General features: G+C 45.3%; 1 protein-coding gene across 1 annotated transcript in view; it reads right to left on the bottom strand.

Moving 5' to 3' along the window:
* The window catches only part of LOC120521452 (NACHT, LRR and PYD domains-containing protein 3-like), a 91,176-nt gene that overhangs the window by 12,711 nt on the left and 60,586 nt on the right, over window positions 1–17,879 (bottom strand). Inside the window, exons 5-6 of the mRNA XM_039743055.1 lie at window positions 10,293–10,466; window positions 4,752–4,925 (exon numbers count right to left, since the gene is read on the bottom strand). Of these exons, the coding sequence (XP_039598989.1) occupies window positions 4,752–4,925; window positions 10,293–10,466 (348 nt within the window). The remainder of the gene's footprint in view (window positions 1–4,751; window positions 4,926–10,292; window positions 10,467–17,879) is intronic.

Here is a 17,879-nt window from a genome sequence, read left to right on the forward strand (position 1 = left end):
GGAAGTTCATAACAAAAAAAAAAAACTTAAATTATAAATAACATGTGCACTTGAGTATTTCGAGCCCCGCGTCTGAGTCGGATGGTTCCCCGGGTCACCAATTCGTGTGTTTCACTATGCCCACTATGCCTTTCTGTCTTCAGCTACCCATGTGCACTTATACGGAGGAGACCTTACAGAACAATGCCGAAACGAAACGCAACTAAACCTGCTGTTGCGAAAGAGGACACATTACAGCGTGATCACGAAGCAAAGAGGCAAAGGCGTGACAGTCGCTCGCAAGAAACAGACACTCAGCAATCACACAGATTAGCTAAACAACACGTCTCTACCGTACAACGAAAGGCAACTGAAACCCCTACAGAGAGAGAAGACAGATTACGCCGTGATCGCGAAAGAAAGAGGCAAAAGCATGCCAATGAGACACCTGACGAGAGGTCCTTACGATTGAGTCCTTCAACTGTGGTCATCCAATGCGCAGCGTAGCGCACGCCAAGTTGCTAGTTAAAGAATAAAAATACAAAAAGAACAGCAGCTGGGCCACTGAAAGAGAAAAGAATCAGAAGATCACAAGAAGAACACGTCAGGGGCTCAGAAAAGGACGAGAATCATCAGGAATTCAGCAGTCCGGACCACCAGCATTAACTCACCTGTGAAGATCAGGAAACAAATCACAAGACCAACAACACATCCCATAATAAACAGACAGAATATGGGAGAAGATGAAAGAAAACCAAACAATCATCTCTTCATAGCTCAGTCCTAAATCACAAGCAAATCTTTTTAGTTCTGAAGACACAAGTGAAGCCCCCCATGACAGCCTGTTTGAGGGGTCCTGCTTCTCGAGGTCCGACCACATAAACCTCACAGTCTGAGGGTCAACGCAATTCTCTCAATGACTTCTTCAGGGCAAACAATAAAACATAACACACGTTACTAAATAAATCCTAAAAAGTCACTCTGTGACAATGACAATGACGTGTGTGACATTAAAGAGTATTGGCGTCCACTGCAGACGTCCCCGTGTTTAGGACCCCCCGTCATTTGTGTGTTCTCGATGTCACATTAGGATACGCTGGTTAAGGCCAATGTCTGCAGAAACTTTGAACATTCAAATGAGGACATGTCCCCTGTTCAAGGTGCCAGCGTCATAATAAAGGGTGACACCACTGTCATCAATCAAGTGACGATTTGTCTAAGAAACAGGCGAGACTCGAGCTGTGAGGGTAGAATACACGACAATGGGGTCACGTCACAAGTCTGATGTGCAGGACACCAAAAGAGGGGCACGTGGACATCAGGAGCAGAAAAGTGACGTCAGAGAGTGGCTGAGCAATTGTCACTTTGTCACTAAGGGTCACAAGGTGGCACAACTGAAATCAGAAACTAACAGAAAGTGCTGGGGATTGTGATGGACACTTGAGGCCACAGGAAGTGAACTGGACTGTCAAACTGGGAACAACAGCAGCTGCTGGTCTGCTGAGGTGACGAGGAGCACACAAGGGCTTAGTGGCTTTGGGGGAGATGGTGGTGACGGGTGGTCTGCGGTGTCCTTTATTAAATAAGGTGACATTTATGTGGAGTGTGTGTGTGTGTGTGTACTCCAGAATACTGACATCTGTTAGTCTGACCTGAAGACATTATTGAGAGAATCACAGAACACGTTGGCCATCAGACTGTGAGGTTTATGTGGTCAGACCTTGAGAAGCAGGACCCCTCAAACAGGCTGCTATGGGGGGCTTTACTTGAGCCTTTAGAAGGATTTGTGTGTTTGATGTGGGACTGGGCTATGAACAGATGCTTATTTGATGTTCTCGTCACATTCAGTTTGTTTATTATGGGATGTTGTTGCTCTTTTGATTTGTTTCCTGATCTTCACAGGCCGATGACGATGAGCTGAGCTGCTGAATTCCAGGTGACCGTGATGTCCCTACATTGATGGATTAAAGGCCAGAAGTCCGCGTGACCGTCATCATCAAGTTCTTCCATGAGAACCCTGAATACCATGAGGTCTGATCATTTATGGTAGGTAGAATGCCTAGAGGGGTCTGGGTGGTCTCGTGGCCTGGAAACCCTGCAGATTTTATTTTTTTCTCCAGCCGTCTGGAGTTTTTTTGTTTTTTCTGTCCTCCCTGGCCATTGGACCTTACTTTTATTCTCTGTTAATTAGTGTTCCCTTATTTTAATTCTTATTTATTTGGTCTTTTTTCTCTTTCTTCATCATGTAAAGCACTTTGAGCCGCATTGTTTGTATAAAAATGTGCTCTATAAATAAATGTTGTTGTTGTTTTGTCAACCCTGAGCTCCTCTCAGACCATCACAGTTCTCTTTAGGGTCTTCTGATTCTTCCCTCTTTGTATTTGAGCTTCTTCTTGGACATTAGAAATGCACAGCCCTGACACATTTGGGGGTCACATGACTGCCATCTTTGCCATCAAATCAGGCAGGACATGTCAATGGACAGCAAGTGGGTGGGCTAAAGATGGAAGGACCTTCACAAGCTCTGAAATCTCAAACCTCCACCAAAAGTAACACAAGTCCACCATCTGCTCTGTCAAAGCTCAGGTGTCACCTCAGTGTGGCCCAGTGGCTCAGGGACAGGCCTGACCACCACAGTGACGCCAGTTCAAATCCCACCGCTGACTCACTGAGTCACCTTGAATGACCAGTTGAACACAGACAAAGCAAGGAGGTCACAGGACTTTGAGCGACATAAAGACAAGAGTGACAATAAAGTGAACTGAACTAAAAATATGAATAACATTCGAGAAAACGACGATGAGGATGAATGTGCTGTGACAAGTCAGTCAGTAAATATTCAGAGAAAACGTTAAATGACATCAAATCAGAGGACGTGAGTTCAAATCACAGCTGTAAGCCAAAGCCCATCAGTGACGCTGACTTCACATGTTTGGATGAAATCAATGGACACAACGAGATGTGAAGAACGAGGAATGAGATGGGACAAGGACAAGCAGATCAGTGGTGACGTCAGGTGACAGTCTTGTCCTTATTATTATTAATATTCTTATTATTATCAGGACTGTGATGGAGGAAGTTCTCTCAAGATGATCAGACATGTTCATCTGACAGTCCAGGACGTTTTATAAGACATCTGAGTGTCCTGCATGTCCCCAAGTCCTGCCCTCTGCTGGTGAGGCCGTGTCACTAGTCTCTTTGGGTTTCTCTTCTTCATTTCCACCTCTCACTTCTTCTTCTCTTTTTCTCCTGACTGCACATTTGCTTCTCTTTTTGTTCTTCACTCCTCCTGTCCTCTGATATCCCATAATAACTCCTCTATTTCCATCTCCTTTAATGTTGGCCACTCCTCCTATCCCATAATGCCGCATGTCAGTCATTTTTTCCTGAAGTTTATAACATTTGCTGAACTCTGATCACTGATTGGCTCATACAGCACACAGTCTTAGTGTGTCTACAGGCCACAGAGACTCGAGTTCAACATACTTCACAGTCAGTGAGGGGACATCTTTAATGTTCTCATGAGAAGAAACTCATCTGAGTGAAGGGGACAACAACTGTGAGGGTCTGCGGTGGTCCGCTATGTGCTCAGGACGCCTGCTTTGAAGACTCGGCCTGACGTCACGTCCTGCACCAGCTTAGCTTGCTGAGGTCAGACCTCAGTGACAAGTGACATGTTTAGGACGGGGAGGAGACCTGGTAGTCCACATGTGTTTTCTCCTTTTCTCTCAGTAGTTTTTCCTTCACAGTTTTCTTCTTTTTCTTATTTGATGTTTAAAGACTTTGAGCCGCTGAGGTGGTCAATTAGACCCCCTGCGTGTGGAACCTCTGTGATGGCTTGTCCATCCTGCTTGTGTTCAGTTCCTGCTACTGAGAGAAGCCCTGCCACTTAGTGACCCAAACCAGGAGTGACCAGAATCAGATTTTACTGGGCAGGTGCACATGTGAACTAGGAATTTGGAATGACATACTAGGAGAAGAAAGAAGAAGAAGAAGATCCAAATAAGAGAAATAGAAATGAGTGTCATGAAGATGAGATCTGAACAGACAGGAGCACAGGTTCAAGTGTGTGAGTGTGAGGGGCAGCTGGTGAAGTGTCAGAGAAAAGGACATGCGGGGGACAAACCTGCTATGGGGGACACAAGAGGGACGACAAGGAGAGACGAGCAAAAGACACAAAGAGTGACGAGTGAGTGTGAGTGCAGATGATGACGTGTGCACAAAAACATGGCCGCTGGACCAAAGAGTGTAAAGTGGGTGTGCAGGAGAAGAGCAAAGTGCTCAAGATCTGCAGGGGCACCCAGTGGCCACTTTATTAGGCACACCAAGTAGGCCTCCTCTGCCGCTAAAGATCCTGAATTTCCCAAGGCGTTGACCCCTTAAGACAGAAGAATGGCTCCTTATGGATTTCTGTCTCCATGTTGACATCACGTAGTCCTCAGACTTCTCAGCCTCACATTTCACATGGCACAGAGCCGGTGTCACAAGATGGATTTATTATTGTCAGAACATTTAGGATTAGGACATGAAGATAGGATTTGAGGAGAATTGTGGAGATAGGGTCCGCTGCTCAAGTAGGTGGTCTCATCTGACAGAGCAGGTCCTCCTTATCTTCCTCTGTCTGTCTCTCTTTATCTTTGTTGTCCTTCCTGTCTGTCACCTCAGTCAGCTCCACTTGTCACTGTCACTCTGGTCACTCCATATGATGTCATGTGATCATCCCGCCCATCAATAACACATTCACACCCCCACCACTCCCACTCTTTACTCACTCCAGTGTCTTCAATTTACAGTTGTCACTCCTGAGCCCCTCATTCAGCTGACGAGCCCCTGAATCTCCCAGGTTGTTCTTGTCCAGGTTCAGATATGTCAGCCGTGAGTTTGGAGACGAGAGGACCGAGGAGAGAGCTGAGCAGCAGGCCGAGGTGAGACCACAAGAGACCAACCTATGGAGAAGAAGAGAGACGAGTGAGGATAGACAGACAGACAGAAGGACACACAGCACAAGGGCTCAATGACTGCGTTGTCTTCACTGAAATGCACTTTGACCCTGAGACCACCGCTGTCCTTATAAGGTAAGGCTCTATATTCCTGACAGTGTCTTCTGCCTTCCTGCCACACTGACTGGTGACACATCACTCAAAGTGACATGTGGACACAATGTGAAGGACATGAGGCTGACAGTGTCCTGCACTCGAGGGTCCAGACAGACTTGTCAAAGTCGATGACAGCGGAGGGACCACCTTGGATTTGTGTCTGTAACTGAGGACTCAGCACATGGAGGGGCTTTGACTGATTTTCAGGACCCCATCCACAGATTCCTGTTAGACACGCCGGTCACTGCTGGACATCGGAGAGCGCGACACTCGAGTGTCTGTCATGGTGGGCTCTCCTGATGTCACACCACTTAGACGATGAGGACACTCTGTCTGTCTATTGTGACAAAGACTGGACTGACTGTGTGATCAGAGACATAATGGACAGGGTGGGCAGGACTGACATGTGACACTTCTGACACTCACACGTCACATGCTGATCGGTGCCACTGACCAGCTGACCTCAGTCCACTAAAGGCCTCACTGCTGGTCACCTCAGTTTTCTTATTTCTCTCCTAATTTGTAATAAAGCCAGTGGACGAGCTCTGAATGGACACTCAGCATCCCAAAGTCCAGTCCCCTGGGCACAGAGGTGGTCTGAGTGGACTGTGAAGTGACCCCCATTACTGCTGACCACTGCTGTCCACTCCCAGCTCTCCTCTGACCTGAGCTGCCCATTCAGAGCAAAATGGCAGAGCGACCTGCTAGCATCGTCATCTGCTGGTAGGAGTTAGAAATGACACAAGTGACATCTCAGTGACATCAAACCACACGGAGAATTAAAGAATAAAAAGACAAGAAGAACAGCAGCTGGGCCACCGAAAGAGAAAAGAATCAGAAGATCACAAGAAGAACACGTCAGGGGCTCAGAAAAGATGAGAATCATCAGGAATTCATCAGTCTGGTCCACGAGGATCAACTCAGCTGTGAAGATCAGGTAACAAATCACAAGAACAACAACACATCCCATAATAAACAGACAGAATATGAGAGAATGAAAAGAAAACCAAACAATCGTCTCTTCATAGCTCAGTCCTAAATCACAAGCAAATCCTTTAAGTTCTGAAGACACAAGTGAAGCCCCCCATGGCAACATGTTTGAGAGGTCCTGCTTCTCGAGGTCCGACCACATAAACCTCACAGTCTGAGGGCCAACGCGATTCTCTCAATGACATAACACACGTTACTAAATAAATCCTAAAAAGTCACTCTGTGACAATGACAATGACATTAAACAACAACAACAACAACAGCATTTATTTATATAGCACATTTTCATACAAACAGTAGCTCAAAGTGCTTTACATAATAAAGAATAGAAAAATAAAAGACACAATAATAAAACAAAATAAATCAACATTAATTAACATCGAATAAGAGTAAGGTTCAATGGCCAGGGGGGACAGAAAAAACAAAAAAACTCCAGACGGCTGGAGAAAAAAATTAAATCTGTAGGTATTCCAGATTAAAGAGTATTGGCGTCCACTGCAGATGTCCCCGTGTTTAGGACCCCTCGTCATTTGTGTGTTCTTAATATCACATTAGGATACGCTGGTTAAGGGCAATGTCTGCAAACACTTTGAACATTCAAATGAGGACATGTCCCCTGTTCAGGGTGCCAGCATTGTAATAAATAGTGACACCAATGTCATCAATCAAGTGACGATTTGTCTAAGAAACAGGCGAGACTCAAGCTGTGAGGGTAGAATACACGTCAATGGGGTCACGTCACAAGTCCGAAGTGCAGGACACCAACAGAGGGGCACGTGGACATCAGGAGCAGAAAAGTGACGTCAGAGAGGGGCTGAGCAAATGTCACTTTGTCACTAAGGGTCACAAGGGGGGACAACTGAAATCAGAAACTATAGAAAGTGCTGGGGATTGTGATGGACACTTGAGGCCACAGGAAGTGAACTGGACTGTCAAACTGGGAGCAACAGCAGCTGCTGGTCTGCTGAGGTGACGAGGAGCACACGAGGGCTTAGTGGCTTTGAGGAGTTGGTGGTGACGGGTGGTCTGCGGTGTCCTTTATTAAATAAGGTGACATTTATGTGGAGTGTGTGTGTGTGTGTGTGTGTACTCCAGAATACTGACATCTGTTAGTCTGACCTGAAGACATTATTGAGAGAATCACAGAACACGTTGGCCATCAGACTGTGAGGTTTATGTGGTCAGACCTTGAGAAGCAGGACCCCTCAAACAGGCTGCCATGGGGGGCTTCACTTAAACCTTTAGAAGGATTTGTGTGTGTGATGTGGGACTGGGCTATGAACAGATGCTTATTTGATGTTCTCGTCACATTCAGTTTGTTTATTATGGGATGTTGTTGCTCTTTTGATTTGTTTCCTGACCTTCACTGGCCGATGACGATGAGCTGAGCTGCTGAATTCCAGGTGACCGTGATGTCCCTACATTGATGGATTAAAGGCCAGAAGTCCGCGTGACCGTCATCATCAAGTTCTTCCATGAGAACCCTGAATACCATGAGGTCTGATCATTTATGGTAGGTAGAATGCCTAGAGGGGTCTGGGTGGTCTCGTGGCCTGGAAACCCTGCAGATTTTATTTTTTTCTCCAACCGTCTGGAGTTTTTTTGTTTTTTCTGTCCTCCCTGGCCATCGGACCTTACTTTTATTCTCTGTTAATTAGTGTTCCCTTATTTTAATTCTTATTTATTTGGTCTTTTTTCTCTTTCTTCATCATGTAAAGCACTTTGAGCCGCATTGTTTGTATAAAAATGTGCTCTATAAATAAATGTTGTTGTTTTGTCAACCCTGAGCTCCTCTCAGACCATCACAGTTCTCTTTAGGGTCTTCTGATTCTTCCATCTTTGTATTTGAGCTTCTTCTTGGACATTAGAAATGCACAACTCTGACACATTTGGGGGTCACATGACTGCCATCTTTGCCATCAAATCAGGCAGGACATGTCAATGGACAGCAAGTGGGTGGGCTAAAGATGGAAGGACCTTCACAAGGTTTGAAATCTCAAGCCTCCATGAAAAGTAACACAAGTCCACCATCTGCTCTGTCAAAGCTCAGGTGTCACCTCAGTGTGGCCCAGTGGCTCAGGGACAGGCCTGACACATCTTGGTGATGCCAGTTCAAATCCCACCGCTAACTCACTGTGTCACCTTGAATGACGACCTGGACACAGACACAGCAAGGAGGTCACAGGACTTTGAGTGACATAAAGACAAGAGTGACAATTAAGTGAACTGAACTGAAAATATGAATAACATTCGAGAAAACGACGATGAGGATGAATGTGCTGTGACAAGTCAGTCAGTAAATATTCAGAGAAAACGTTCAAATCAGAGGACGTGAGTTCAAATCACAGCTGTAAGCCAAAGCCCATCAGTGACGCTGACTTCACATGTTTGGATGACATCAATGGACACAACGAGATGTGAAGAATGAGGAACGAGATGGGACAAGGACAAGCAGCTCAGTGGTGACATCAGGTGACAGTCTTGTCCTTATTATTATTAATATTCTTATTATTATCAGGACTGTGATGGAGGAAGTTCTCTCAAGATGATCAGACATGTTCATCTGACAGTCCAGGACGTTTTATAAGACATCTAAGTGTCCTGCAGGTCCCCAAGTCCTGCCCTCTGCTGGTGAGGCCGTGTCACTCGTCTCTTTGGGTTTCTCTTCTTCATTTCCACCTCTCACTTCTTCTTCTCCATTTTTCCTGACTGCACATTTGCTTCTCTTTTTGTTCTCCACTCCTCCTGTCCCCTGATATCCCATAATAACTCCTCCATCTCCTTTAATGTTGGCCACTCCTCCTATCCCATAATGCTGCAGGTCAGTCATTGTTTCCTGAAGTTTGTGACATTTGCTGATGTTTGGTCACTGATCGGCTCATACAGCACACAGTCTTAGTGTGTCTACAGGACACAGAGACTCGAGTACAACATACGTCACAGTCAGTGAGGGGACATCTTTAATGTTCTCATGAGAAGAAAGTCATCTGAGTGAAGGGGACAACAACCATGAAGGTCTGCGGTGGTCTGCCATGTGCTTAGAACGCCTGCTTTGAAGACTCGGCTTGATGTCACTTCCTGCACCAGCTTAGCCTGCCGAGGTCAGACCTCAGTGACAAGTGACATGTTTAGGACGGGCAGGAGACCTGGGGGTCCACATGTGTTTCCTCCTTTTCTCTCAGTAGTTTTTCCTTCACAGTTTTCTTCTTTTTCTTATTTCATGTTTAAAGACTTTGAGCCGCTGAGGTGGTCAGTTAGACCCCCTGAGTTTGGACCCTCTGTGATGGCCTGTCCATCCTGCTTGTGTTCAGTTCCTGCTACTGGGAGAGACCCTGCCACTTAGTGACCCAAACCAGGAGTGACCATAATCAAAGTGACTTTACTGGGCAGGTGCACATGTGAACTGGGAATTTGGAATGACATACTGGGAGAAGAAAGAAGAAGAGGAAGATCCAAATAAGAGAAATAGAAATGAGTGTCATGAAGATGAGATCTGCACATACAGGAGCAAAGGTTCAAGTGTGTGAGTGAGAGGGGCAGCTGGTGGGGTGTCAGAGAAAAGGACATGCGGGGGACAAACCTGCTATAGGGGACACAAGAGGGACGACAAGGAGAGACGAGCAGAAGACACAAAGAGTGACGAGTGAGTGTGAGTGCAGATGATGACGTGTGCACAAAAACATGGCCGCTGGACCAAAGAGTGTAAAGTGGGTGTGCAGGAGAAGAGCAAAGTGCTCAAGATCTGCAGGGGCACCCAGTGGCCACTTTATTAGGCACGCCAAGTAGGCCTCCTCTGCCACTAAAGAACCTGAATTTCCCAAGGCGTTGACCCCTTAAGACACAAGAATGGCTCCTTATTGATTTCTGTCTCCATGTTGACATCACGTAGTCCTTCAGACTTCTCAGCCTCACATTTCACATGGCACAGAGCCGGTGTCACAAGATGGATTTATTATTGTCAGAACAGTCAGGATTAGGACATGAAGATAGGATTTGAGGAGAATTGTGGAGATAGGGTCCGCTGCTCAAGTAGGTGGTCTCATCTGACAGAGCAGGTCCTCCTCGTCTTCCTCTGTCTGTCTCTCATAATCTTTGATGTCTTTCCTGTCTGTCACCTCAGTCAGCTCCACTTGTCACTGTCACTCTGGTCACTCCGTGTGCTGTCATGTGATCAGCCCGCCCATCAATAACACATTCACACCCCCACCCATCCCCCTCTTTACTCACTCCAGTTTCTTTAATTTACAGTTGTCACTCCTGAGCCCCTCACTCAGCTGATGAGCCCCTGGATCTCCCAGCTTGTTGTCAGTCAGGTCCAGATATGTCAGCCGTGAGTTTGGAGACGAGAGGACCGAGGAGAGAGCTGAGCAGCAGGCCGAGGTGAGACCACAAGACCACAACCTGTGAAGAAGAAGAGAGACGAGTGAGGGCAGACAGACAGACAGAAGGACACACAGACAGCACAAGGGCTCAATGACTGCGTTGTCTTCACTGAAATGCACTTTGACCCTGAGACCACCACTGTCCTTATAAGGTAAGGCGCTATATTCCTGACAGCATCTTCTGCCTTCCTGCCACACTGACTGGTGACACGTCACTCAAAGTGACATGTGGACACTGGACAGGAATGTGAAGGACATGAGGCTGACAGTGTCCTGCACTCGAGGGTCCAGACAGACTAGTCAAAGCCGATGACAGCGGAGGGACCACCTTGGATTTGTGTCTGTAACTGAGGACTCAGCACATGGAGGGGCTTTGACTGATTTGCAGGATCCCATCCACTGATTCCTGTTGGACACGCCGGTCACTGCTGGACATCGGAGAGTGTGACACTCGAGTGTCTGTCATGGTGGGCTCTCCTGATGTCAGACCACTTAGACGATGAGGACACTCTGTCTGTCTATTGTGACAAAGACTGGATGACTGTGTGATCAGTGACATAATGGACAGGGTGGCCAGGACTGACATGTGACACTTCTGACACTCACACGTCACATGCTGACCGGTGCCACTGACCACCTGACCTCAGTCCACTAAAGGCCTCACTGCTGGTCACCTCAGTTTTCTTATTTCTCTCCTAATTTGTAATAAAGCCAGTGGACGAGCTCTGAATGGACACTCAGCATCCCAAAGTCCAGTCCCCTGGGCACAGAGGTGGTCTGAGTGGACTGTGAAGTGACCCCCATTACTGATGACCACTGCTGTCCACTCCCAGCTCTCCTCTGACCTGAGCTGACCATTCAGAGCAAAATGGCAGAGTGACCTGCTGGCATCGCCACCTGCTGGTAGGAGTTAGAAATGACACAAGTGACATCTCAGTGACATCAAACCACACGGAGAATTAAAGAATAAAAAGACAAGAAGAACAGCAGCTGAGCCACTGAAAGAGAAAAGAATCAGAAGATCACAAGAAGAACACGTCAGGGGCTCAGAAAAGGAGGAGAATCATCAGGAATTCAGCAGTCCGGACCACCAGGATTAACTCACCTGTGAAGATCAGGAAACAAATCACAAGAACAACAACACATCCCATAATAAACAGACAGAATATGAAAGAATGAAAAGAAAACCAAACAATCATCTCTTCATAGCTCAGTCCTAAATCACAAGCAAATCCTTTTAGTTCTGAAGACACAAGTGAAGCCCCCCATGGCAGTCTGTTTGAGGGGTCCTGCTTCTCGAGGTCCGACCACATAAACCTCACAGTCTGAGGGCCAAAGCAATTCTCTCAATGACTTCTTCAGGGCAAACAATAAAACATAACACACGTTACTAAATAAATCCTAAAAATGTCACTCTGTGACAATGACAATGACATTAAAGAGTATTGGCATTCACTGCAGCTGTCCCCGTGTTTAGGACCCCCGTCATTTGTGTGTTCTTAATGTCACATTAGGATACGCTGGTTAAGGCCAATGTCTGCAGACACTTTGAACATTCAAATGAGGACATGTCCCCTGTTCAAGTTGCCAGCGTTGTAATAAAGGGTGACACCATTGTCATCAGTCAAGTGACGATTTGTCTAAGAAACAGGCGAGACTTGAGCTGTGAGGGTAGAATACACGACAATGGGGTCACATCACAAGTCTGATGAGCAGGACACCAACAGAGGGGCACGTGGACATCAGGAGCAGAAAAGTGACGTCAGAGAGGGGCTGAGCAAATGTCACTTTGTCACTAAGGGTCACAAGGGAGGACAACTGAAATCACAAACTAATAGAAAGTGCTGGGGATTGTGATGGACACTTGAGGTCACAGGAAATGACTGGATTGTCTAACTGGATTGTCAAGATAGATAGATAGATAGATAGATAGATAGATAGATAGATAGATAGATAGATAGATAGATAGATAGATAGATAGATAGATAGATACAGTAATCCCTCCTCGATCGCGGGGGTTGCGTTCCAGACCTCCCTGCGATAGGTGAAAATCCGCGAAGTAGAAACTATATGTTTGTGTGGTTATTTTTATATATTTTAAGCCCTTATAAACTCTCCCACACTGTTAACATTATTAGAGCCCTCTAGACATGAAATAAAACCCTTTAGTCAAAAGTTTAAACTGTGCTCCATTACAAGACAGAGATGATAGTTCTTTCTCACAATTAAAAGAATGCAAACATATCTTCCTCTTCAAAGGAATGCGTGTCAGGAGCAGAGAATGTCATAGAGAGAGAAAAGCAAACATTCAAAAATTAATACGTGCTGTTGGTTTTTTAATCAATCAATCAATCAACATTTATTTATATAGCACATTTTCATACAAAAAAATGTAGCTCAAAGTGCTTTACAAAATGAATAGAAAAATAGAAGACACAATAAAAAATAAACATAAGTCAACATTAATTAACATTTTAAGTATGCGCACCGCGATAAAGCAGCCGCAAAGAAGGGAGCAATGTGAAGGTAATCTTTCAGCATTTTTTAGAGTAGAGTCCGTATCCACTAGGCAATCAGCCTCTGTGCAAACAGCCCCTCTGCTCACACCCCCTCTGTCAGGCGCAGAGAGAGTGAGAGAGACGGAGAAAAGCAAACAATCAAGCACTGCGCGGGAAGCACGTCGTATATCATTGAGGAGTTTTATTTAATACGTAATACATGCTCTGATTGGGTAGCTTCTAAGCCATCTACCAATAGCGTCCCTTGTATGAAATCAACTGGGCAAACAAACTGAGGAAGCCTGTATCATAAATTAAAAGACACAGTGTCCGCAGAAATCCGCGAACCAGTGAAAAATCTGTGATATATATTTAGATATGCTTACATTTAAAATCCACGATAGAGTGAAGCCACGAAAGTAGAAGCGCGATATAGCAAGGGATCACTGTAGATAGATAGATAGATAGATAGATAGATAGATAGATAGATAGATAGATAGATAGATAGATAGATAGATATTTCTTTTTTTATTTTTAACATGACCTTTATTATGACCATAAAAAGAAAAATATTAACAATATACACAGTCAAAAGGCAAACAAGTCCAATATTCAGGATAAAACAAAAAGGTAAATATCAGACAACTACCACTACTCCCCCTTTACACTCCTCCTACTCCGCACATTAATTTGAGCATATTGTTGAAAGCCCACCAATACTTTTCATTCCCAGTTGATCACCAGTTTGCCCCCCTACACAGCACACAGTACCTGTCGTGTCCCCCACATGTTGCTGAACATTTCTAAATTGTTTGTCAGTTTATGGTACATGAATTCGAGTTTCAGTCGACTTTTAATTAAAACTTTGAAGAGCAGCAGAGCGTCAGTCCCAATGAGGCTTTTCTCTTTATTTCTCCTCGTTTTTTGCCAATTTGGCCTGTCCTAAGAGGAGATTCCCAATAACAGATTTATTCCGATTTTTTTGATTAAATACCAAAGACAAAATACATCTATCATTAAGAAGACCTGCTAAGAACATGAGCAACAGCCTCAGCCGTTCACAGTGAATGAAGAGGTGAAAGATGGTCTCCCTCGTGTCACAGAATGGGCACTGGTCAGTCTCTGAAGCTGTAATTGTATTCAGAAATGAGTTTGTGGCTAAGGCCGAGTGTGTTATCCTCCACTGCAGATCCCCAAGTCTTTTCTGCAATGGGAGTTTATAGAAAGCCCTCCATGATGGTGTGATGTTCTCTGAGACCTGCAGTTCTTTCCTCCGGCTTGTATCTGGCAAACCTTTCAGTTTGATTATAAAATGTCACTTTGACACACAGTTTATACAGTTCTTTTTTGTTAAACAGTTCAAAGTCTTTCTCAACTAGAGTATCAAACTTGAGAAGGTGTCCAGGCCTGTCAGTGACATGTGGTCTTACAATAATGGCGGGTGATGTCATCTCTGCCTCTGGTGTCCCCACACCTGTGACATACACGGCACACAGAGAACTCGCGCCTGACCTCCGCGGTGCTGTTTTTACCTGACTGATAAAAAGGTCAACCAGGCATATTGATATGATGCCCAGGACTGTTGCTAGGTGGGCAGGGGTGTGCCCGCACCTCATGTTTGTATCAATCAGGTTACTTATTTTCAAATTTCTTTTGTTTAAAAGAATTGATATGAATGATTCATAAAGCAATAACGGACATTCTAAAAGAGGATTCCAGACTAAAGATTCTTCCATGAACCAAAAAATATTTTCCAGATTTAGCCTGGTCCTCCTGAGGTTTCTGTGCCAGACCTGAAGTACAGATTGATAAAATTCCGGCAGGTCAGACCCAACAACGTTGGCAGAGTGTAAGAAAAAATAATGTTCAGCAAAATTCAAGCCTCTTACCCCACGAAATAAGACAAAGGCCAGCTGTCTCCAAGGCAGGTGCTCAGGGTCGTATAAAAGCCGATGTAACGCCTGCAACCTAAAAGCCTCCATCTTGCTCAACAAGTCAATGAGTCCCTGACCGCCCTCCTCTACAGGCAGATACAGGACACTGCGCTTTACCCAATGTAGGCCATCCCAAAAGAAATCTAAAATAATGCCCTGGATGGATCTGAGGACAGATATTGGGGGGGTCAACACATTGTAACTTATGCCAGAACATGGAGGCTATTAAGTTATTAATAATGAGGACCCTGCCTCGACAGGAGATCTCCTTTTGAAGGTATTTCCATTTCTTCAGTCTGGCTTGAACTTTTTCCACCCAGTCTGCCCAGATTTCTTCAGCTATGCCTCCCTGTCCTAAAAACACTCCCAGGTATCTGAAGACTCTCCTGTTCCACTTAAGATAACCAGGCAGGCCTGGTAGGTCCCATCCCTCCAGTTGCCAATTAAAAATGCATTACTTTTATCCCAGTTAATTTTTGCAGATGAGAGTTTCTCAGATTCATCCAGACAATATTTCAGCGCCGTTATGTCTCCAGGATGACAGATAAACACGGTCAAATCATCCGCATACGCGACCACCTTAAGTTGTAAGTCCGGGCACTGAGAGATGTTCAGACCTTGAAGTCAGATGCGAAGTTGTTGTAGTAGCGGCTCGATGGAGAGCGAGAAGAGCATACCAGACAGAGAGCAGCCCTGATGTATCCCTCTGGTAACCTTGAAGGGGGCTGTTAGTGTCCCATTTAGTTTCACGACACTAAACATGTTTTGATATAAAAGTCCAATGTGTTTAATGAACGAAGGTCCAAAGCCAAAGGCCTTCAGCACCACTAAAAGATAATTATAGTCCACACTGTCAAATGCCTTCTCCTGATCCAGTGATAAAAGATCTGCGTCAAACCCAAAGAGCCTGGCAGCATCAATCACATCCCGAACTAAGAAGATGTTGTCAAGAATACACCTGTTGGGGACACAGTATGTCTGCTCCGGGTTCACGATACTCGCCATGACTCTTCCTAACCGGTTAGCCAGGGCCTTGGAGAAGATTTTGTAATCAGCACACAGCAGGCTTACTGGGCGCCAGTTCTTTAGCTCCGTGATTTCTCCTTTCTTTGGGATTACTGTGATTATCGCCCTGTGACAGGAAAGGGGCAGTTCACCCACTCGCAGACTTTCACAGAAAACCTCTGCCAGATCAGCGCCAAGGTGACACCAAAATGGCTTTAAAAAATTTATCAGGCAACCCGTCGATTCCTGGGGACTTCCCAATGTTCAGCCCATTCAAAGCTGTGGTCAACTCATCCAGAGAGATCGTAGTTTCCAAGATGTCTTTCTCTCCATCTGGAACCTGAGGTAAGTCCTTGAGAAAAATTGTCGACTATAAAGGTACCTCTTCAATGTCCGCAGAAAACAGACGTTGGTAAAACTGGTGTGCCCAGGATAGAAGGGCTTCAGGCTCTAGCAGGTCCTGACCTTTGTCATTTTTTAAACAGTTGATGGTCTTACTTTGGCCAATTGTTTCTTCCAGTTTAAAAAAAAATTGTATGGGAGCGTCCATCTGGGTGAGCGACTGCATTCTCGAGCGGACGAGTGCGCCGTTGACTCTCTTGTCTATAAGGTCCATCAATAATTGTTTTTTAGTTTTAAGGGACTCAAAAGTACTGCCATCAAAGTTTGTACATAAAACTGAATGAAGTTCTTCGATTTCCTTCTGTAGCTCTAAAATGGCCGCATTCACATCCCAGGTGGTCTGCTCGGTGTATTGTTGGCACAATACGCGTATCTCAGTTTTTGAGCAATCCCACCATTGCCTCAGTGAAGAGAAGTTTTTCTTTTTGCATCTCCATTGTGTCCAGAAGTATTTGAAACAGTTGATGAAGTGGGGGTCTTTCAGTAGATTATTATTAAAGTGCCAGTAGGACTTAACAGAATGAGCAGAGAGAAAAGAGATTTGAAGGGAAACAAGACAGGATCAAATAAGCCAGTTGGAAGATGTTTGTGGATGTAGAATCGGTCAAGTCTAGCCATAGAAAGCAGCCCAGCTGAGCCCTTCACCCACATATACTGCCGGACCCTTCGGATGAAATTCTCTCCAAATATCAATGAGATTATTGTTGGTGACCACAGACCCCAGTGCTTGGACGGACCCGGGTGCGGTTCTAGCCCATTCCTGTCCAGCTGCGCATTCTCTGTGCAGTTAAAGTCGCCCCCCACAAACACCAGCTCATCATCGTCACATGTCCCCAGGACATCATTTAAAACTGAGAAGCAGTGAGTTCTCTCAGCCCCTACATTTGGGGGTACACGTTAATAAACACCCATTTCTTCTCCCCCAGCTGCGCTTCTACCTTCAGCAGCCTCCCCTGAATTAACTCCGTACAAACCGCACTGTCTGGTACAAAACTCTTAGAAAACAGGACAGCAACACCCGCAATGAGATTGGAGCCATGACTTAGATGTGCCACCCCTGGCCACTCTCTGTGCCAGTCAAACTGATTAGCCTGGTCGGTGTGTGTTTCTTGACGGAAGGCCACGTTAATCGTTTTTGTGCTAAGTGCTCAAATAGCGCCGTTCTTTTCACTAACTCTCTGCAGCTGTCCATATTTAAAGAGCACAGGTAATAGACAGGCATTGTACAGGAAAATAAGGTGGCGGTCAACAACACTAAATTAACTAAAGAAACAGGGAATTACATTAAAACTGCATCATGATTGCGCTTCTAAGGATTGTTCCACTTTACTGATAATGTTCTTTAAGCGGACTCTCTCTTTGGAGGTCATGCGTAGTTTAGCAGCCCGCCGCCGCACTTGCTTCGCCGAGCTCAGAAACAGATGAAGATCAGGAAAGTATTCGACAAAGCTGACCCCGCACTTCCCTTCTAAAAACTCTAGAAAATGCAAAATGCTTTCTGTGCAGTAGGCCTCACGTAAGCTCAAGTGAGAAGACAGATCCATCCTGATTGACAGGTCAGATTCATTGCCGTCCTCATCTCCTTCCTCTCTC

The sequence above is a fragment of the Polypterus senegalus genome, chromosome 2 (genome assembly GCF_016835505.1).
Source record: "Polypterus senegalus isolate Bchr_013 chromosome 2, ASM1683550v1, whole genome shotgun sequence".
In the NCBI taxonomy this organism is placed as follows: domain Eukaryota; kingdom Metazoa; phylum Chordata; class Cladistia; order Polypteriformes; family Polypteridae; genus Polypterus; species Polypterus senegalus.